The 22546-nt window shown below is 44.9% G+C and overlaps 1 protein-coding gene across 2 annotated transcripts; it reads right to left on the reverse strand.

Moving 5' to 3' along the window:
- Positions 1 to 13638: 13638 nt before the first annotated feature.
- LOC311595935 (C-X-C chemokine receptor type 2-like) lies at positions 13639 to 20525 on the reverse strand. 2 transcript variants are annotated; one of them, XM_084779036.1, is made up of 3 exons: positions 20451 to 20525; positions 18061 to 18122; positions 13639 to 15819 (listed from the first exon to the last, which is right to left on the reverse strand). In XM_084779036.1, exon 3 carries the CDS (start codon positions 15798 to 15800, stop codon positions 14727 to 14729), a length of 1074 nt encoding a protein of 357 aa, XP_084635162.1. In that variant the 5' UTR covers positions 15801 to 15819; positions 18061 to 18122; positions 20451 to 20525; the 3' UTR covers positions 13639 to 14726. The 2 variants fall into 2 exon arrangements, with proteins under 2 accessions (XP_084635162.1, XP_084635163.1); XM_084779037.1 differs by lacking the exon at positions 18061 to 18122 and having other exon boundaries at positions 20451 to 20506.
- Between the last annotated feature and the right edge of the window lie 2021 nt (positions 20526 to 22546).

The raw sequence follows: 22546 nt of genomic DNA on the forward strand, positions 1-22546 counted from the left end.
AGATCTGCTTTACCTCTGCCTCCTGAGTACTGGGATTAAAAGCCTTTGCCATCACTGCCTGGCAAAGAGTCTTAGTTGGCATGAAGCTGGATTTATAGATGGTTGTAAGCTGCCATGTGGGTGCTGAGAACTGAACCTAGGTCCTATGTAAGTAGTCTTAGAGCCCCTCTTCTTTTCTTAAAAAAAAATTCCCCCTTAACTTCCCACTCCCTCCCATGTAATTCTCCTTGTTATCTTTCAAAAACACAGCCTAGTTTCATATTGCTGTTACACATATTATGTATGTATGTATATGTATATGTATACAGATACATATATATTCCTAAAATGTAAGTACAGCCTACTTAGCCTGCAAAATATTACTTGTGTGTATGTTTTTGAGGCTGACCATTTGCTGTGCTCTCCCTGGGGAAGACTAATTTTCCTGCTCTCAGCATTCCTTAATTGCCTGTCGATCTTTGTATAGGGTTAAGGCCATATGGGCTCCCCTCTGCCTGCCTGCCCCGCCTCTCCGTGTTTTTTCTTTTGAGGCAGGGTCTGATGTAGCTCAAGCTGCCTTTGAGCTTGTTATTTCGCACAGGATGACCTAGGAATCCTGATCCTCCTCTCTCTGCCTCCCAGGTGCTGGGATTACTGGAGTGTACACCATACAAGGCCTAAGTCTTGCTTATCAACTCTATTGACAGGTGGGGACACGTAGAGGAGAAAGGCTGACTGAGTGCAGCGCTATCTGGGTTCCAGATGAGAGGGATACCCGATGCTGGTGACAAAGTGAGGAGCCCTGAGCTATATACACGGCTGAGGTCATGCTTAGTCTCCCCACCCCCACCACACCTTCAAAGCTAGAGCAGAGCCAGCTCTTTCAGGAAGATGGTCTTGTTCACAGAATGGGAACTGAGGGAGAGGCACGGATGTGGTCTCTTAGGTTTCAGTTGGGCAACAGGATTCTTTCCCGTGTCGGAAGTGACTAGATTTCTTCAGAGGCTTCTGCCTATTTACCTTGCAGGTCTTGCTTCTTCTATTCACCCTGATTTAAACCTAAATCAAAGCAGGCCCATGTAAGTGAAGAAAAATATGGTCAAAGACCAGGAGACATCTTGAAAGATGTCATCACTTTTCTCCAAATTGAGCAGTGCATCCAACTCAGTGATAATCCCAAGTGGAAATTTTGTTGAACATGACAAACAAGTTTAGAATTTATCTGGAAGTGTAATCAAAGCAGTTCATGGAATGGGAACGGTTTTAAGAGTGACCCATCCAGGCTGAAACAAGACCATGGATGCCCTCAGGAGAGAGATTTTCAAGAAAGTAACATATTCTCTAGTGAATGTGACTGTATTGAGAGTGACAGTCAAGACTGATGCAATGACGAGCATGTGGAAAACCTTAACTTCCGGGGAGTAGGGGTGGGGGTGGGTCCAAAGATAGGAATGTAAACACTGTACCCAACTGTGAATAATTGTTCACATGGTTCATAACAAAAACATGAACCAAAAAGTGTGGATGTGGTGACAGTCAATAGAAAATCTTTAGAGTGTGGTTGTGTGTGTGTGTGTGTGTGTGTGTGTGTGTGTGTGTGTGTGTGTCTGTGTAAAAGATATTCTGGGTAAAATACGGTATTGAAAAATGTCTGGACCACTATTAGATAAAAGCCTTTTTTGAGTTCAGTGTCCTTACCATTGATACGGGGGTTAGGGCTGGAAGGATGTTGGCTTTTATCAGAAGTCATTTCATGGCAATTGTGGCTCACACCTTTAATCTCAGCACTCGGAGGCAACGGCAAGCGGATCTCTGTGAGTTCTATGCCAGCCTAGTCTACAGAGTGAGTTTCAGGACAGCCAAAGCTAAGAAAAAAACACAACACAATACAACAACAACAAACCAGAAAACAATAAAACAAAACAAAAAACCCTGTCTCAGAAACCTAACCTCCCCAAAAAGTCATTTCACAGCTCAACAATACTTTATTTAAAAATAAAAAGAAAATCTACTGACTGGAAATGAGTATACAACATACCCAAACTTATGTGATACATAGAGACTGTTCTAAGAGGCAAGTTTATTTCACTAAGTGCCTAGATAAAGGAAAATAAATAAAAGTTGGAGTTGTCTCATACTAGCAATTTAACAACACCTCTGAAAGCTCCAGTACAAAAGACGAAATCACACCCAAAAGGAGTAAACTTTGAGAAATAATAAAATTCCGGGATGAAATCAATAAAATAGAAACAAATAAACAAAAATTACAAAGAATCACTGAAACAAAGCGTTGGTTCTTCGAGAAAATGAGTAAGACTAACAAAACCATATCCAAATTAACCAAAAGATGGAGAGAGAATATCCAAATGAACAAAACTAGAAATGAAAAGGGGGGGGCATAACAAATACTGAGGAAATCCAGAAAATCATAAAGACATACTTTAAAAACTTGTACTCCACCAAATTGGAAAATCTAAAAGAAATAGGTAATTTTTGACACGTACCCTTCACCAAAGTTAAGTCAGGATTAGATGGAGAGGCACGGAGAGGTGGCTAGGTGGTTAAGAGCACTGGCTGCTCTAACAGAGGACCTGAGTTCAATTTCCGGTGCCCAATGGCAGCTTACAAGCGTCTGTAACTCCAGTTCCAGGGGAACCAGCTCTCTCACAAATGTAGGCAAAATACTAATGTACATAAGATGAAAGTAAATAAACAAATTATTTAAAAATATTATGTAGATAAGCAATTTAAAGAGAGCTATAACCTGTAGTAAAATAGAAGCAGTCATTAAAAGTTTCCGAACCAAAAAAGGCCAGGACCAAATGATTTTTGGGCAGATTTCTACCAGATTTTCTTTCTTTTTCTTTCCCTTTTTTTTTTTTTTTGGTTTTTTGAGACAGGGTTTCTCTGTGTAGCCTTGGCTGTCCTGGACTCGCTTCATAGACCAGGCTGGCCTCGAACTCACAGCGATCCGCCTGCCTCTGCCTCCCGAGTGCTGGGATTAAAGGCATGCGCCACCACACCTAGCTCTACCAGATCTTCAAAGAAGAGTTAATGCCAACACTCCTCAAATTACTACACAAAATAGAAACAGAAGGAACATTGCCCATTCATTTTATAAGGTCACAGTTATCCTGATACCCAGACCACACAAAGACCCAACAAAGAAAGAGAATTACAGACCAAGTTCCCTTATGAATACAGGTGCAAAAAATGTTCAACAAAATACTTGCAAACCAAATTCAAGAGCACATCAACAAGATCATCTCCCACGATCAAGTAGGAAGCACATGTAAACTGATAAATGCAATCTACCATATAAGCAAACTGAAAGACAAAACCACACGCATGATTGTCTCATTAGATGCTGAAAAGGCCTTTGACAGAATCTAACATGTGCTAAAAACTCCTACCGAGATTTGAGATGCAGGAGATATATTTCAACACAATAAAGACAGTTTATAGCGAGGCCATTGACGACATCAACTTAAATGGAGAGAAACTCAAAGCTATTCCAGTAAAATCAGGAACAAGACAAGGTTGTCCACTCTCCCCATATCTATTCAAAGTAGTACTTGAGGTCTTAGCTACTGCAATAAGACAACTGAAGGACATCAAAGAGACACAAATGGGAAAGGAAGAAGTCAAAATATCTCTGCAGCTTATATGATTGTGGCCTGACTTTTGACTATTTTATGGCTTCCTATTTCTGCCATTCTTCTTCACTCTTATTCCTTCCAACCCCCCAACACTAGGTAGGAGAGGGGGAAAGGGCACATTGATATAATTAGACTACTTCTTGCTGATTGGGGCATGCTCTTGCATTTATAGCCCTCTCAAGAGTCTCCAGAACTCCAAAGTCATAGCACTTGCTCAAACTATCCACAGTTGTTTGTTTGTATATAACCAAGTGTGCCCATATGGACTCACAGAGACTGGAGCAGCAGGGCGTGAACAGGTCTGTACCAGGTCCTGTACGTATGTATTATGTCTTCCAGTTTAGTGTTTTTATGAAATTCCTGAGTATATGAACAAAGTAGGTCTCTGATTCTTGTGCCTTCTCTTGGCCTGTTTTCCTTCTATTGATTTGTCTTATTCAACTTTGAAGTGAAAAATTTTGTTTTTATCTCATTATTTTTCATTTTGGTATAGTTTAAAAATGAGTGAATAAATGAACGAATGACTAGTCTGGGCTGCATAGTTAGATATCTTTTCTTTCTTTCTTTCTTTCTTTCTTTCTTTCTTTCTTTTTTCTAGACATGGTTTCTCTGTGTAGCCTTGGCTGTCCTAGAATCTCTTTGTATACAAAGTTGGCCTTGAACTCACAGAAAGCCACTGCCTCTGCCTCCCTGTGTGCTGGGATTAAAGATGTGCACCACCAGCCCAGCCTAGATCTCTTTTCAAACAAGCACAGTACTGTTTTTTTAAAGTTAATTACTTCTTTATTTATTTTTGTTGTTTTGTTTTTTGCTTTTCCAGACAGGGTTTCACTATGGCTGTTCTGCACTTACTTTGTAGACCAGGCTGGCCTCGAACTCAGAGCAATCCGCCTGCCTCTGCCTCCCTAGTGCTGGGATTACAGGCGTGCGCTACCACACCCGGCCACAGTTTGATTAAATATTTTTACACAGCATCACGAAATGTAATTCTCTGGATGTAGCACAAAACATATATAATTTGGATTTCAGATTAAAAATTTTTTATTACATGTATTTAGTGTGTATGTGTATGCATGTGGAAGTCAGATGATTAACTTACATTGGTTCTCTCTTTCCACCATTTGGGACCCAGAGATCAAATTCAGTTGTCAGGCTTGGCGGCAAGAGCTATCCACTTTGGTTTGGTTCTAGATATATAAATAGAGGCAAGTCTAGTTGGTTGATGTTGGACTCTGGGTCTGGATTTGTAGGGCAGCAGCATTTTGTATAGTTAATTTAAAAATGTTTATTTATTTACTTGTATGTGTTTATGTGTGTGTACAAATTTGTTTTTGGAGGTCAGAGGTCAATTTTCAGGAGCCAACTCTTTCCTTCCACCTTGATTATGAGGTAAGATCTCACTTGCTTCTGCTCCTGTGATACATATTTAGACTTCTGGCTTGCCTGCTTCCCGTTTCACCATAGGAATGTAGTACTGTTGGGATTGCAGACCAGAGCCACTGCATTGGGCAAGAAAAGAAACAAGGAGGGAGGGAGGGAGGGAGGGAGGGAGGGAGAGAGAGAGAGAGAGAGAGAGAGAGAGAGAGAGAGAGAGAGAGAGAATATCAAACTCACTGTCCTGAGGTCTTAGCTAGTTTTAATTGGCCATGCCATTCCTACAGTGCCCTGGGGCTTGGATTGTTTCCCCAACACCATCCTGATCCTCTGTTTAAATCAATTAATCAAAAAATAAAATAAAATCAATCAATTAATTAATTTTTTGAGACAGGGTTTCTCTGTGTAGCCTTGGCTGCCCTGGACTTGCTTTGTAGACCGGGCTGGCTTCGAACTCACAGAGATCTGCCTGCCTCTGTCTCCCGAGTGCTGGGATTACAGGTGTGCGCCACCACACTCAGCTGTGACCCTCTGTTTTTAAGTTAAAGATCAGGAAGGACATCAGGAAGCAGAGTAGAGGCAGAGCGGTGATCTCCATCCTGAGGTCATTTTGGGATGGTCAGTTGCAGAGGCTGGTCTGAGTTGGCTCTCACAGTCCATTCCTGGCTTGGGTCCACGGCAGCCTTTGGTGTGCGTGTGATATCGCCACAGCTTGACAAAGAGTAGAGGGAGAGGTGAGGATAGGGCATGCTTTTGTGCGTTGCCAGCCAAGTCTTTCAAGTACTGCTGGAGGGAAAAGCATGTCCATAGTTTTGGAGACCCTCTGAGTCCTTTTGGGACAGTAGATGTGGGTGGCCAAACGTGACCTCAAAGCTGTTCTTCCCACCCTGCCCTACCAACTCTTTTGCTTCCACCTCACTGGTGCTTCCATTTTAGGCGTGTTCTACTACCCTTAGCCTCATCTCTACTTTAATTTAATTTATATATTTATTTATTTATTAAATAAATATTTATTTATTTATTAAGTATACAGATTTTTGCCTATACACCAGAAAAGGCCATCAGATCTCATTACAGATGATTGTGAGCCACCATGTGGGTGCTGGGAATTGAACTCAGGACCTTAGGAAGAGCAGCCTGTGCTCTTAACCTCTGAGCCATCTCTCCAGCCTCTAGATTTTGTTTTTGAGACAAGGTCTTGGTATGTAGCCCTGGTTGGGCTAGAGCTGGCTATGTAGACCAGGCTGGACTCAAACTCATAGAGACCCTCCTGCTTCTGCCCCCAGAGTGCCGGGATTAAATTTGTATGTTACTATGCCCTATCCCTCCCTTTTAAAAACAGTTTCAGTTATTTTATTTTGTTCCCATTTCCAAAGTTACTAGTGTGGCAGGGCAATTTTTTTTTTTATATGTTTATTGTACTTTCCTGGGCCCCATCTAGATCCCTCACTTACTCCTGAACCCTAATAAAGTCATCTTTGGGGTGGTTTATACTCTGGGAGGAGGATGGATGTTAAGAACATAATTAGGGGGGCTGGAGAGATGGCTTAGAGGTTAAGAGCACCGTCTGCTCTTCCAAAGGTCCCGAGTTCAATTCTCAGCAATCACATGGTGGCTCACAACCCACCTGTAATGAGATCTGGTGCCTTCTTGTGGTGGGCAGGCACACGTGTGGGCAGAATACTGTGTAAATAATAAATAAATCTTAAAAAAAAATAACATAATTAGGAGGTATGTGGGGGGGGGCAGGTGAGGGGAATGACTGAAGGACAGATAGGAAAAGAGACCAAACCTGGGACAAACCACCGGGTAGGAACTGAGGCTTCAGGCTGCCATTGGGTCAGCTTGGCACAGAGCCAGCACGGAGAGGAAGCTGGCCTTGCTGTTGATGGCCATGGGAACATGTTTGACATCACACTGTGCAAGACCCTGTTGAGAAATCAGTAGTGTATCCGGCATCCTTTTCTCTGGGAAGGTGTCTTGTACAGAGTTGCTGGGGGAAGGGCCTTGAGCTGAGGCTGTAATTACTTCTCCTTACCACTGCCCACTTCCACAGCTGCTCCTCGTTGGGCAGCTGGAGTGGTCAGGGAAGCCACCAATGCCGGGCCATCTTCCTTTGGCTAGTGTCATCAGGAGTTGGGGGTGTTAGAGACTGGGGATTGCAATGAGAGAGGGTATAGGATACGTCCCTGAAAATGAAATTATCACCCCCATACTTTCTAAGAGGACAGTTCTTGTTTGAGACTATGGCTCAAACAAAACAAAACAAAACAAAACAAAGAAAAACAAACAAACAAACAAACAAACAAAAAACCCAAATAGCAACAAAAGCACACGTGCACACAGAAGTTGATGGTGGTGGGAGAGCAATAGCTTTGGGATCATATTCGGCCACCCACATCCTGTGTCTCAAAAGGACTCAGAGGACCTCCAAAAGCATGGACATTTAGGTCGTAGCTGTACATATCCCTCAAGCCAAACTGTCACCGTCCTTATTAGGTCACCTGTGCCCATTCGCAAAAGATGATTCTAGCTGGCTTTGTTGACTGTTGACCTTTTTTCCACAGAGGGAGGCTTGTGTGATTCTTACCTAAGTATCCAGCCACCCCTCCCAGTCAGTTGTATTCATTTCTACCCCTAATTGAACATAGCCTCAGAGAGGGGCTAGAAGATACAGGCAGGCAAAGACTAGGGGAGGGGGCTCCATCTACACAGTCACAGGGGAATCTTCATCCATGTTGGGTATAGACCTTCCACTGTCGCTAGTTTAAGGTCACCTAAGTTCCTGTCCATAACCCCTCACCCACTGCTCTGTCCTCAGAGTGAACGTTGGTGGAATCTACCTGTTTGACCCTGAGACCCTAGAAGGAAGGGTAGAGATTGCTTATGTTCCCCCCCCCTCACTCCACCCCCCACCCCACCCCCCGCCACCAGGGAGGAGTTTTGCCAACAGCAGTTCTTTCTACATTGCTTTTGGTCAGTGAGTTTTAAACTCAAGTCTAGACCTTAGAGCTTCAGGACTCTTTTAATTACATTTTAAATTTATTTAGTTATTTTGTGTGCATGCACGCCCACATGACGCATGGTTGGTGTGTGTCCGGGCCGTGTTGTACATGTGGAGGTCAGAGGAAACTCACAGCTGTTAGTTCTCTTCTTCCACCATGTAGGTTCTGGGGATCAGTCTCAGGTCATCAGGTTTGTTGGCGAGTGCCTTTACTTGATGAGGATCTGTGATGGTTAACATTGTCAACTTGACAGGACCAAGAACCACTAGGAAGCAAGCCTATAAGTATTATGTTGATTAAGTTAGTTGAGACTGGAAAGTTTACCATAAACACTGGTGGCGCCATTCCCTAGGCTTGAATTCTCCTCATATCAAGGAGAAAGCCAGCTGAGCAGGGGCATTCATCACTCTTTGCTTCCTGATGGTGGATGCAATGTGACCAACTTCTTCAAGTTTCTACTGCCAAGACTTCCCCATGACGATGGACAGTAAGCTAAAACAACTTTTTTTTTCTTTAAATTGCTTTTGTCAGGGCATTAAAAACATTTTAAAATTAATTAATTAATTTTTTTTTTGTTTTCTCAAGACAGGGTTTCCTTGGCTGTCCTGAACTCGCTTTGTAGTAGTTCAGGCTGGCCTCGAACTCACAAAGATCCGCTTGCCTCTGCCTCCCGAGTACTGGGATTAAAGACGTGTACCACAATGCCCAGTCCTTTGTCAGGGCATTTTAATACTAAGAAAGTAACTGAATTAGGTTTTATTTTAAGTAAAAGAAGGAGAAATAAAAGGAGGGGGGGAGGAAAAGGAGGAAGAGAAGGAGGAGGAGGAGGAGTAGGAAGAAGAAGATGAAGAAGAAGAAGAAGGAGAAGAAGAAGAAGAAGAAGAAGAAGAAGAAGAAGAAGAAGAAGAAGAAGAAGGAGAAGAAGCACCCTTCATTCATGTTTGTAGTCGCTCTTGTTCCTGTGCCCCACCTCTAGTCACAAATAAACACTTTCTGCTCCATAAATTTGCCTTCTTTGGGCCACTTGCTTTAAAAAGAAGCTAATGGTACGTTATCGTCTATTCTGGATCCTGCCACTTGGCATACCCTCCCTGAGACTTACCCTGAGCTCGTTATGTTAGAGAAGATGGCCTGAAACTCCTGAGTGTTAGGATTGTCGATATGAGTCACCAGGTCTGGCTCAAGCTGTTTTCAGTTTTGTTCCTAAGCCACCGCGTTCAAGACATCCTACAGTGTGGACATACATTCAGTGCTTTTCTAACCCTGCCCCTAGTGATGTTGTCTCCCAGCTTTGGCTTTTACACATAGTGCTGTGATGAACCGTCTCCACTCGAGCTGCGTGAGCATGACTGTGGGGGCAGGGGTCTAAAAGTGTAATTCCTGGATTAAAGAGTGTGCGCATTAAGATAGAAATCATCAGGCCAGGCGTAGTGGCGCACGCCTTTAGTCCCAGCGCTCGGGAGGCAGAGGCAGGTGGATCGCTGTGAGTCCAAGGCCACCCTGGTCTATAAAGTGAGACCAGGACAGCCAAGGCAAACACAGAGAGACCCTGTCTCAAACAAACAAACAAAAAACCAAAACCAAAAAAAAAAAAAAAAAAAAAAAAAAAAAGAAATCATCGTCCGCCAGGCGTGGAAGCACACGCCTGTCATCCCAGCTCTGGAGGGGCTGAGGTAGAAGGCTGTGAGTTCAAGGCCGACATGGGTGACATAATAAGAACCTGGTCACAAAACCAAAGCAAACACATCCTTTAATTCTTTACTCTGAAGATAATCTAGTTCACTGTCCTATCAGCAATGGGGATAGTATATTCTAATCAGGCGAATGTGGCCCCAAACTGTAGAGTGTGATGCATAGCTTTGACTCTCTGCGACGACTCCTCAGAATGGCCCACAGTGTCCTCCTTACCTCCTGCTTCGTATTGACCTCCATTGGCTTTAATGAATAAAACCTTTTCATAATAATAGCACATATCACATCCTACTGGTTACAGAAAACATAGTCATAGCTTAAAGAATATAGTAATACAAGGATTCCCAGGCACCTGCCATGGAGGTTAAGAAAGAGGACATCACCAGTGTCTTGAGAAAACTGCTCACTTGGAGCACCCCTCAGTTACCCTTGAGTGAAGGCCCCCTAATGTTTATGGTCACCTATCTGCTGCATTCATGTGGAGAGTTCTTATTGAATCAACTTGATGGAACTGTTCCCCTAGTTTTCTTCCTTTCAGACTTCAGGAGAGCACAGGCCAGCAGGGACCTATCTGTGAGGTGAGGAAGACATAGGGGGAGCATTAGCAGGAAGCTTGTTAAGCTTTGGAAGGTCAGCCCAGGGCCTGTGGTATTATCTGATGGCTGTCATGGTAGTGTGGAACAGCGGCTGCATCCACATCCCCCCCAGTGTGTGTGTGTTGCTCTTCATGATGCACGTCACCAGCATCTGCTGTAAGTCACTTATGTAAGCTTGAACCAACACAGATTTCGATGTGTCCTGATAGGCTCCAGTGCACCTGTGTGCCTGTGGCCCACTTCATGCCTGTTTTTCCTTCCAGGCTGTCCTACTAGATTCAGGTCTTGCTCCAAAAGTAAAGCCAAGAGCCTGGCATAGACTACTTTGCATCTCTTACCGCGCTATGAGGTCACACCTCTGGTCTCTTGTGTGGTTCTGTGCCTGTTTGAACGCTGACTCACACAGCAAGTCTCCTCAACGGAGGGATCTACTTTGCCTGTCTTTGAGCTTTATTTTGGGCTCTGATGACTCCTTTCGCCATTTTCCAGTACAGAACAGGTGAGCATTCCTAGCCTGGCTACACATCTCTGCTCAGCTGGCCTTCATCTCTGCCATCACCACAGACACTTTGACGCACAGAAAGAGCGGACAGAGCTTTTCTAGTTGAGTAAGACCCTTGAGGAAGTTACCCACAAAATTGCTATTTGTCAGGGGCCTGAAGCCAATACAAGGAGTCTCTTGTAATAATTTGACCTATAGTCCAATTCAGGAGTTTCAGGTCATTTTGACCTACATAGTGAGTTCTAGGTCAGCCTGGGGGAGGGCATGCTAAGACACTAAGTATGTGACTTCAGTGTCACCAAAGCAAAATATCTGGAAACAATGGGTCTGAGTCTTTATTTGAGTTGTAGACCATCTGGCCACAAGACAGCACATGGTTGCTTCACTTAGCTGAGTTTCAGTTTCCTCAGAGCTTGGGAACCTTCAGATCTCATTGACCCTGCAGTGGCATGATGGTATGATTCTCTATAAGAGTCTGTGTGCAGTGCATGTGAGCACAACGTGTAAACAAGGAGTATTTCTTTTAGAGAAAATGGTTGTTGTTGTTGTTGTTGTTGTTATTATTATTATTATTATTATTATTATTATTATTATTATTATTATTATTATCTGGAGATAAAACCCAGAGCCTCTAGTGTTTTAGGTAAGCATTCAGTTACTGAGCTACATCCCCAGCCCTAGGAAGTATTTCTGGGTATTTATTTATGTGACATAGGGTCTCATGTGGGTCAGTCTGGTCTCGAATTTGCTCTGTTGCTGAGGATGATTTTGAGCCTCCATTCTCCTCCCTTTATTTCCTAGCGGCTATAATGGCTGGTGTGTGCCACCATGCCTGCTTTATGCTGTGCTGGAGATTGAACCCAGGGCTTCATGCATGCCAGGCAAGCACTCTACCGTCAAGCTGTATCACTAGCTCCTGGGAGATACTTTTAAATGCCCTTCAAATAGACTGGAAGCCTCTTGATTTGCTCAATCAAGGGAGCCCATGCTGTAGAGACTGGGATGTGTGTGTGTGGAGAGGCATCCTCACCTCAGAGGGAGATGGCTCAGGCTCAGGACTGAAGGCATTATTATTGTTAAGTAGAGGAACATAGTTCAGAAACCAGAAAAGAAGGCTCAGAGCAGACAGATCCAAGTAGAGAAGGACTGGGTCCTTAAATAGTGGGACTCAGGCTTGGAATGTGGCAAAGAAGAAAACACTCAACAGCTCAAAGGCAGCTTTCTCGGTGATGCTCTGGCTGGTGAAGGATTTGTGCCAAGACTGTTCATACGAGAGAGAGCAAGTGCGTGTGCGGGAGATCAACAGCGTTCACATCAGCACAACTCAGCCTCCAGCCTCTTTTGCACCGGGCTATTTCCCTATCTTCTGTGGACAGTGGCATTCCCAGGGAGCAGAGACCTGGCACAAAGGGGAGCCTCACCTTGGCCTCCTTTCACTGACAGTCATCTTGAGGAGCCATCTAGCCAGGCGCTAGGCTCAGGCAGAACAGCAGCTGTTCCCTCTGGCAACGATACCTGTTCTTCAGCATTTCCGTCCTGCTGACTCAGAGGCAGAGCTGAGTCACACTTGCTCCTGATTCCGAGTTCAGCACTGGGACTGGCCTCGAATGCGTATGGAACAGGGGCTGTGATACTGATTTAATCCTATTGGCCGATGGGTTTCATGAATTGTGAGTGAAAGCCGTGTACTCTGAAGCCTCTTTCTGCCCTCCTGCCCAGTCTTGCCGAGTTCAGGGTTCAGTCCCTCTTGCTTTCCTATGCCCATAGCAGGCCTCCAGAGACAAGCCCTGTTTGTTTGGGGGGCACTGCTTTGTCCTAACCCCCTAGAAGATCTGTCAGTCAATGTATATTGGTGACAGATAATTCAGGGACTAGGGACATAGTTCAGTTGATAGAGTATTGCCTAGCATGCACAAAGGCCTGAGTTCAAGGCCAGTACCATGTAAACCAGATGTGGTGGTGCACATCTGGAATCCCAGCATTTGAGAGGTGGAAGCAGGAGGATATTTTAATCATTTTCATCCCCAGTTGTATAGCAAGTTTCAGGCCCACCTGGGAGACATGAGAATGTCTCAAAAGCCAACCCAACCCAAACTCACATCCAACCCTGGGCGGGGGGGAGAGAATAATTAAAATTCTCCTCTGACAGGCTACAAATCACTTTTCCACTCTGAACTAGCGCCTGTTTGCTACACCTTGAATGAGGGTGGATGTTGGGAAGGGGAGGAGGGAGGGGACAAGAACAGTCAATGGGAACTCCTGCTGGAGCTTCTGGAGTCTCCTGGCCTCCCTCCTCCTCCAAGGAGCTTCACAGGTGAGCTTCTGACCCTTTGCGTCTTTGAAGCCCATTCCCGACACTTTCAAGTGCAGTCACGACGAAGGACCTGGGAACACCAGAGGGATCCAGCACACACTTCTTCCTGGGATCATGTTCAGCCAAAGGGGCCTTGGGCTGGGCATGAAGGGGGCAGACAGGCATCTGTCTCCTCACTCAGGGGGACAGTGAGATGGCTTAGCCAGTAAGGGCCCTTGCCTCTGAGGTTGGTGAGTTGAACCCTAGCCATATGATGGAAGGAGAGAACATATTCTGACAAGTTGTCCTCTGACCTATACATGCACGCATACATGCACGCACACATGCACGCACACATGCACGCGCACACACGCACACACACACACATACACACACACACACACACACACACACACACACACAGAGAGAGAGAGAGAGAGAGAGAGAGAGAGAGAGAGAGAGAGAGAGAGAGAGAGAGAATTAAAACAACAACCAAACTTACTCAGGACTTTTGTTCACTATCTGCTTGGAAGTATTGAAATAAATAACCAACTACAAGTGGCTTATATGTTTTTTAAAAAGACATTTAATGATCACACTTTATAAGAAATCATAAGGTAGGCAGTTCTGCATTGGTTCAGTGGCTAAAGTACGATTTTAGACTTAAATTTTTATTTTTCTGGTAAACTGAGGTAAAACATAAATAGCAAGAACTACCAACTTAGCTTTTGTTTGTTTGTTTGTTTGTTTGTTTGTTAAGGTGCTAGGGTTCTAGCCTGAGTTCTCAGAAATGTTAGGTAAACACTCTGCCAGTGAACAATACGTGGTCCTCATGTTAACACTTTTAATGCCCTTGCTTTCAATTCTTCATATACATATATACATATATATGTATATATAATTTATTCACAAATCCCATCCCGATTGTTATCCCCTCACACTTATCTTCCCATTTCCACCATCCCTCTCTCTTCTGCCCTATTCCCCTCCCTAGACCTCTGTCGGGAATAGGGGGCTCCTACCCCACTATCTGGGTACCCGACTTAGAGATGCACTTTCTGGATTATGTGGCAATTCTATATTTAATGCTTTAAGGAAAACTGCTATGCTATGTCCCACTGTGCATGGGCTGCTATGGTACACGTCTACCACTCAGGTGAGAAGTTCCCTTTCTCTACTTCCTCGAAGACACTTGCTACTTTTTCCCCTCCACCTCTTCTTTTTACCGATAGCTATTCTGATTGGTAGGAGGCAGCATCTCACTGTAATTTTAACTTATGCGTGTTTGGGGTCTAGTATTAGGATGGACCAAGTGTATCCATAGGCATACCAATGTGGAAGGGGATAAAGAGCCAGAGTAGTGGTTCTGAACTCTGCAGTGGGGGTTCTGGTGAGAATGTGCCCTCTGGCTCCCTGTAACTAACACTCTCTCTCTCTCTCTCTCTCTCTCTCTCTCTCTCTCTCTCTCTCTCTCTCTCTCGTGTGTGTGTGTGTGTGTGTGTGTGTGTGTGTGTGTGTGTGTGTGTGTGCGCGCGCACGCGTCAATTCAAATACCACAGTTTTTGGATGTGAGTCATGCTAAAGACAAGAAGGAACTCCGAGGGGCCACAGTTTAGGTGAACAGTCTTAGAGGGTAGTGGAGGTATTCCGGGAAGAAGAGCCAACAAAAGAAGGCCTTTCCTTGGCTAAGAACTTCTTGCTGACAAGGCCATAAGTAGCCATGATCTTGAGGAGTCCATGGCGAAATTTCTGGCCAATAAAGGCATAAATGATGGGGTTAAGGCAGCTATGGAAGAAGCCAAGAATCTCAGTAGCAGTCAAGGCCCTGCCAATTTCATTCCGGCGCTCACAGCTGTCCTCGATCTTGTTGGTTCTCAAGAGGGTGTCTGTGAAAAGGACTATGTTGTAGGGCAGCCAGCAGAGCAGGAAGACAAGCACAACAGCAAAAATGACTCTCATGGCCCGGTGCTTCTGCCCCATGTGGGCCTTAAAGAGCGTGCACAGTGTGAACCCGTAGCAGAACAGCATGATCAGCAGTGGCAGGAGGAAGCCGATGGTCTGAGGCAGGAAGCGCAGTACCACCCTCAACTTTGACGTCTCCTTACCTACATCTTCATAGCAGTGTAGGGTAGAATAGTACATAAAAGTATTACGTATAATTAAGCTGGGCAGGGACAAAAATACTGACAACACCCACATGGTTATGCATACAAACTTGACCAAATGTCTCTTCTGGATTAGTGTGCTTGTGGCATGGACGATGGCCAGGTAGCGGTCCATGCTGATACAGGCTAGTAGCAGAACGCTGCTGTAGAAGGTAACTTCCTTGATGAATGAGAAGAGCTTGCACAGGGTTGAGCCAAAAATCCATCCCAATACCTTCGATGCTGCCCAGACAGGTAAGGTCAGGGCAAAGAACAGGTCGGCAATGGCTAGGTTTAGCAGGTAGACATCAGTGACAGAGCTGGTGCTCCGGTTGTATAACACAACTAGTATCACCAGAGCATTTCCCAGAAGGCTCAGCAGAGTCACCAGTATATAAATTACAACCACAGCGTATCCGTTAATATTTAGGCTCTCTGGGTGGCATGGGGCAGCATCCAGTAGAGTAGGGGGCAGGAGAGAGCTATAATTGTAATTATCAGTATCTCCACTTATGAAATCTTCAAATTGGAAATTATCCACCCTGATTTCTCCCATTTTTGAGGTAAACTTAATCCTGTCAATAGAGGAGAGAGAAAGGTTACTATATAGCAAAGTCACCCTGATTTTTGTCTTCTCACCCAAGGGACTGGGATATGAAGATTTGTTACATTGGCTTGCATATTACAAGGAAGGCATTATTTCCTTCACATTTGTAAATAATATCAGTAAACAACTGGGACAAAATAGTAACAAATAAAAAATAAAACATTCGGGGCTTAAAGACTACAGTTCTCTTCAAGGCAATTTTTTGGAAACAAGGTCTTGACTGGTCTCAAACTCGATGTATAAATACATTATATATGTATGCCTGTATGAAAACATTATAATTAAGCTCATTATTATGTATAACTAAAATATGCTAATAAAACATTTAGAAGGTTAATTAGAGAAAACACAACATTACATAGCAAATGCAAATATTAAAGCAATAATAGTAAGAATAACAAAAAATGGGGCTGAAGAGAGATGGTTCAGTGGTTAAGAGCACCTGCTGCTCTTGCAGTGGACTCAGGTTTGATTTTCAGCACACACCTTGAAGCTAACAACTATCTGAAACTCTAGTTCCAAGGGTTCTTCTGGCCTACTCAGGTATCAGGCACACATATGGTACACATACATATCTGCAGTTGAAACACCCATATACACACACAAAATAAATAAAAAAAGAATACCAAAAATGTCCTAGAGGTGGAGCTTGCTGCACATGCACAAAATCCTAGAACTGAATAAATGAGGTAGGATGCCACATGCTTGCAGTCCCAGCACTCACCACACTGGAGGTGGAGGAAGGAAGATCAGGAGTTTAAAGTCATCTTTGGCTACAAAGCAAGTTCAAGTCTAGTGTAGCCTATATGAGGCCCCATCCACAACAACAACAACAACAACAACAACAACAACAACAACAACAGCAGCAACAGCAACAAAATTCGAAACCAAAACAACAAGGTTGGAGAAGTAGCTTGTTGGGTAAAAGTGCTTGCTCCCCAAGCCTGACTGCCTGAATTTTGTAGGTAGATAAATCCTGGAATCCAGGTAAAATGCAGAGCTGTGAGCAGTTCCCACAAATGAGGCAGCAAGGGCAGGCATAATGTTCCACGAGGGGGGCTACAGGCCAGGGTGGAAGTTGGACTCTCAGAGAAGAGGGCCAAGGGAGACTAGCAATGCTTGTGTTTTAACAGACTCATCTCTAAAAGGGACAAGGAAAGAATGGAAGATGACAGTTGAGATCTGCTTTGTGTAAGATCTCCCTTGATCATCACAAGTGGTATGATTAGCTTGTGCTTCCTGGTGGATCGATGAGACCCAGAGAGGCCCAGTAACTACTCCGCAACCACAGGGCTGTCATGGTGCAGCCGGATTACATGTTCATCAACTTCACTTACTGTCTTGAGCTTATTGTTGGAAGATCATACTTCTTGTTAAGTGTGCTCACTAGCTAACCACTGTTTGCTTTATTACTCCTCCTGAAGATTGGCCTTGCATATGCCAAACACACATTCTACCCCAGAGCTGCAATCCCATAGAGCTAAGTTCTTGAATTATCTTTCAGTCAGTGTGGGCACAGCCCCGTCTCATTGCTTGGAAGCTTGAGACCACCATCTTTTGCTATCCCTTAGGCTGATCATTAGTGAAATAGCTGTTGCTGGAATGGCAAACTGGACATCTTTAACCGAGTGCTCTGTTGTGTCCTCCATGCCCAGTAGGAGCTCCTGGACTGAATGGAAGTACCAGTTCCTTGAAACACACGTTAGCCCAGAGACACCATGGCTAGGATGAATTAGCGAAGCACAAAACAAAACAAAACAAAACAAAACAAAACAAAACAAAACACACCTCAAACATGTGGGAGATTTTCAGGCCCCAAACATTTCAGTTAGTCTTTCCAACAACAGATAACCAAATCATTGTATTATGACCCCAATTCTCATTTCTTTAGAAATACAGTCCTTACGAGCTGCAGGGATGTAGGAGTTCTCAGGGCTTGGCGCATCTCTAGACCCAACTGTAGTCCCAGCAAAGGAGGGTAGGCAGACTTGGGAAGATGGCAGGTTGAAGGTAGGGGCTTGGCTGCAAGTAGTTCTAAGTAGTTTTTGGTGGGTACAAGGAGAGGATCAGAAGTTCTCCTTCTCTGGTAAGGAGGCTTAATGTTTAGAGGTCCAGCCAGGGAGGGGGGGGGCACACTCCACGGTCAGGCTGGGTGAAGTCAGGCAGAGAGAGAAATTCTAGGTGGTGGTAGGGGCTGTTCCAGACTCACCAGGATGCTGGCTTTTCACCTGCAGGACGCCTAAGGTCGGCAGCAGTAGCAGTAAGAACACTCTAGAGGAAGTGAGGGGGTAGGTGGATTAGGTTGCTCAAGCAGGGGAGGAGCTCCTGAGGGTGTGGGATGCCCTAGACGGGTTTTTAAAGTGTCAATTCCCAGCCCAGCGTCTAATGGGTAGAGTCATCCTATGGATTTAGAGAGTTCATATTGGGAAGTGACCCAATGAGCTTTTCTAGCCTGTCTTTCCAGGTCTCCGTGAGGGAGGAAATGGGCCCAGACAGAGGAAGGGGTTTGCTCAGGATCACACCACCCTCTTCCTTGCTACTGGCTCCAAGCTCCTGGCTCTGAACTACTGGGCTCCTGCAGCTGGGGGTGGAGGGGTCTGACTCTCCCTCCTCCAGCAGCCCCACCACTCTGGGTGGTTCTATCTTGCTCTTCAGGCCTTTGCTCTTTCTGGTTCAAATGGGGGGAGGGGCAGCTCCAGCAGGCAGCAGAGCTGACCGCTGAGAGCCACTCTCCTAGCTGGACTGGATGCTGTTTGTTTCTCCTTTTGTCCTAAACTCTTCAAAAGCACCCAGACTTTCCCTCCTTGCTATTTTGAAAACTTGACACCAGGGATGTATCTTGTCCTGTCCCTTTTGCTAATGATTACAAACGAAAGGATTACTGAAAGGAGAGGCATGAAGATCCATTATCTGCTCCCCTCCAAGCACGCCCGGGGACGGTGCTGAAATTCCATCACCTCGCCTTATCCCGTATCCCAGAGTCTAGAGCACACACACATTTGCTGAAATGGTCTACCCTAGGGAAATAATCTTTGAGTTCCCCTTCAACAAACACTCATTAGTATTTATCTGGTCTCTAAAGCACGCACACACGCATGCATATATGAACGCACACTATACAGAGCTAGCTTGCACCATGATGATTCTTAGAATCGAGATAGTGTATCTACAGATGACTAGTCTCCCAGAGCATCCCTCAATCTGAGTCAGGAAGAGTGGCAAGCCTCCCTCATTTGCAGGGTGGACTCCTATGAGCAGCTTTGCATCCTCTCACCTGGATAATGACAGTCGTATTAGTCACATCTGCGTGACTGGCTTGCAGCCTCACCGGCAAAGGTTTTTTTTTTTTTTTAACCATTTATTTTATCTTTCAACCCTCACCTCAACCTGTGAAGTCTGCACATTCAGGATGAGGAAACCAAGTTCCAGGAGATTAAGCAATTTACCTTGAGTGACACAGCTGAACTGGGCTGTAAACATTTTTAAATGGATTTGAAAATCTGCTCTTGAGTGTCCTTTTGTCAGATACCACAAGGAGTGGGATCCTAGCCAGCCTCAGGTTTCCTAGCTCCATAGATTCTGCTTTGTCCTGGACAATCAAATATCACTGATGTGGAAAGCAGCCCAGGTTGAACATTTCTTAACTGCTTACTTCTGTGTTTTTGGCTTACTATGTAGCCCAGGTTAGGCCATATGAGACCTTGTATCAAAGTTTTATATTTTTGTTGTTTTTTAAATTTAAATTTAAATTTACTACTACTACTACTACTGTGGTGTTTGTTTGTTTGTTTGTTTGTTTGTTTTTTAAGACAGGGATTCTCTGCCGAGCTTTGGCTGTAGATCAGGCTGGCCTCAAACTCAGAAATCCTTCTGCCTCTGCCTCCTGAGTGCTAGGACTAAAGGTATGTGTGTGTGTGTGTGTGTGTGTGTGTGTGTGTGTGTGTGTGTGTGTATTTTTTTTTTTAAAGTTCTAATCTTGGTCCTGCTCTCAAGGGTCAGAGTAAGAGTACCATCTCTCTCTCTGGGTCTTGGCACTCTCCTGGAAAACATTAGTTTGTTGCAGGTCTTTCCTGCCCAGAATTGTAGCCATAGCCTATTATTTACCTCTCTAAATGAAAAAAAAAAAAGCTAAGATAGAATAGAATTTACTTCATTGGAAGCTGGGGAGATGGTTTTGTCAGCAAAAGCATTTGCTACTCATCAGATGTCCTGAGTCAGAGTCCCAGAACCCATGTGAAGAAGTGATTCTACAAAGCTGCCCGTCCTCTGACCTCCACATGTATTCTGTGGCACACACACATACACACAGAAAAAATGTAAAAAGAAGGGAATGTACTTAATTGGCTGTTGTTGCTACATTTCAAGGGCTTGGTGGCCACAGGCGACCAGTGGCTTCTTCTGTCTTAGGCAGTGCAGATATGGAGTATAACCATCATAGAAAGTACTTTGATATAGCACCAGCTAACTAAAGATGCAGATTCCAGCTCCAGGGTTCTACAGTGCAGCGAGCCATTCCCCAAGGCTCCAGGAAAGGCAGAGTTCTTAGGTCCTCTCTCCCACAAATACATTCCCCAGTCAGTGACGAATCAGTTCTCCTACCTGCAGTCGCTCCACAACGCTGTTAGGAGTGGAGTGGCCCCCGAGACTTTCTGTGACTCAAGGCTTGGAAGCAATCAGGGCTGTTGGGCTGGAAGAAGGTGAGGCAGCCGTGATTGGGAAACTTCCGACCTGGGCTACCGATGAGGAAGTCCTGGAGGCCCTTGGGACCAAATGTCCCACCCCCAAGGGAGGTGTCCGACAGAGGAACAGCTAGTCTGCTCTATTTCAGGCTAAGGTTCCACCAGGCGATTCTGAGGTGAGCTCTTGGCATTTACACGCCTTCTGATGGCTTTTAGAGGAGCCCACCAATTGAAGGTAGAGATCCACATCTTTCCCAGCCTCTCCTCTTCCTGCTTCTTCTTCTTCTTCTTCTCCTCCTCTCCTCCCCTCCCCTCCCTCCCTCTTCCTCTTCCTCTCCCTCTCCTTCTCCCTCCCTCCTTCCCTCCCTCCCTCCCTCTCTCTCTCTCTCTCCCCATGGGCACCCAGACCCTAAAAGAACTGGTACTTCCATTTCTTGTGAGCCCCTGCCCTGCCTTCGCTCCCGCCTCGAAGATTTGTCCTCTGTCATCACGACAGGCTCTTCCCTCTCAGCCTGCACTTAGTCCTTCTCCCTCTGTCTCAGAACCCTTTGCCTTTGTTCTGCTACGGCTTCCTCTCCAAGGTTGCTCTCTGCATTTCCCCACCTCTCACTTGCTGCTCCACCAACATGCTAGGAAGGCCTTCCTCCCCTGCTCTGCGCAGGTGACCAGAGATGCCTGAGCCGTAGGGTGGGGGGATGGGGTATTGCCTGGCAACCCCTTTTCTTCAGTGGAATTGTTTTCATTTTAGCAAAAATAATATCTCAAGACAAGCAGATGGGAAATGAGACAAGGAATACCAAAACACAGACATAGGAACCTGGTAGTTTTTCTTCCCTCAAATATTTCCCTGTGCTTTAAGGTACTCCATATTTTACAAAAAACAATGAGTTTTCAGGCTATGTTTTGCCCTGAGATATCTTTTGCCCTAAGAGGCACTTTTTTGTTTGTTTGTTTGTTTGTTTGTTTTTGTGTTTTTGAGACAGGGTTTCTCTGTGTTAGCCTTGACTGTCCTGGACCCGCTTTGGAGACCATGCCGGCCTTGAACTCACAGTGATCTGCTTGCTTCTGCCTCCCGAGTGCTGGGATTAAAGGCGTGTACCACTACACCCAGCCCTAAGAGGCAATTTTTTACTCCATTTTGAGGGTTGAGGATGACTATGCCCCCACTGTGTGGACCTTCAAGCACCACCATCTGTCTGGCACCACCCAAATAGCACAGGTTGATAAATGACTTTCCTGGGTATAAAAAGGGCGTTATGCTATACATTTGCTGGTGGGAATTGAGATTGTAGAGACACATGGGCGTATTAAAATCATATCATGGAAACTAGACCCAAGAACGTATCTGATATGCCAGGCCTAGGGAAGGATGGCGTTCCCTCACCTGGACCTTGTAAAGTGGTGGACTCCTATCCTGCAATGCCACATCTCCAACAACAGGTCATCGGACATACTGCATATGTCAAGCGTCGACAGAGACCTCCAGACTATCCCTGGGTATTCAACTCAGTTGCCAGGTCCCCTACTATTGGTGTAGCCTGCATGACTGCTGTTTGCCCATCCACCTGTTTGCCTGTCTGACCGCAAACCCGATTCTGAGCATCTGGAGCTGTTCCTGCTCTTACTCCTGCCCTTCTGCCTTGCAGCTGGATTCAGCTCTATCCCTTCGTTGTCTACCTGAGACCTGGTCTCTACCGCAGCAACTCTGAGCTGGTCTGGGTTCCTTATCTCACATATTCTAATGCACGTCTCTCAGCCCACCTCCAAAACTGCTTACATTCTGCAGCGGCCTCTTTAACTTGTAACCCTTTCCTAAACTACATATCCACACATATGTATATTTATTGCATGCCATGCATTATGCAATAATAGAGTTAATATCCATAATTAAAATGAAAATAAAAGACCTTACTCTCTCCTTAGCCGGATTACTAGAGTAGGTGGCATTATCTGCAAGTTACTTCCATTTAAACCGCTATACCCCGTGAACTTATTATTATTCGACAAATTCTAACA

Source organism: Acomys minous, assembly GCF_964271855.1.
Source record: "Acomys minous genome assembly, chromosome: 4".
Taxonomy (NCBI): Eukaryota; Metazoa; Chordata; class Mammalia; order Rodentia; family Muridae; genus Acomys; species Acomys minous.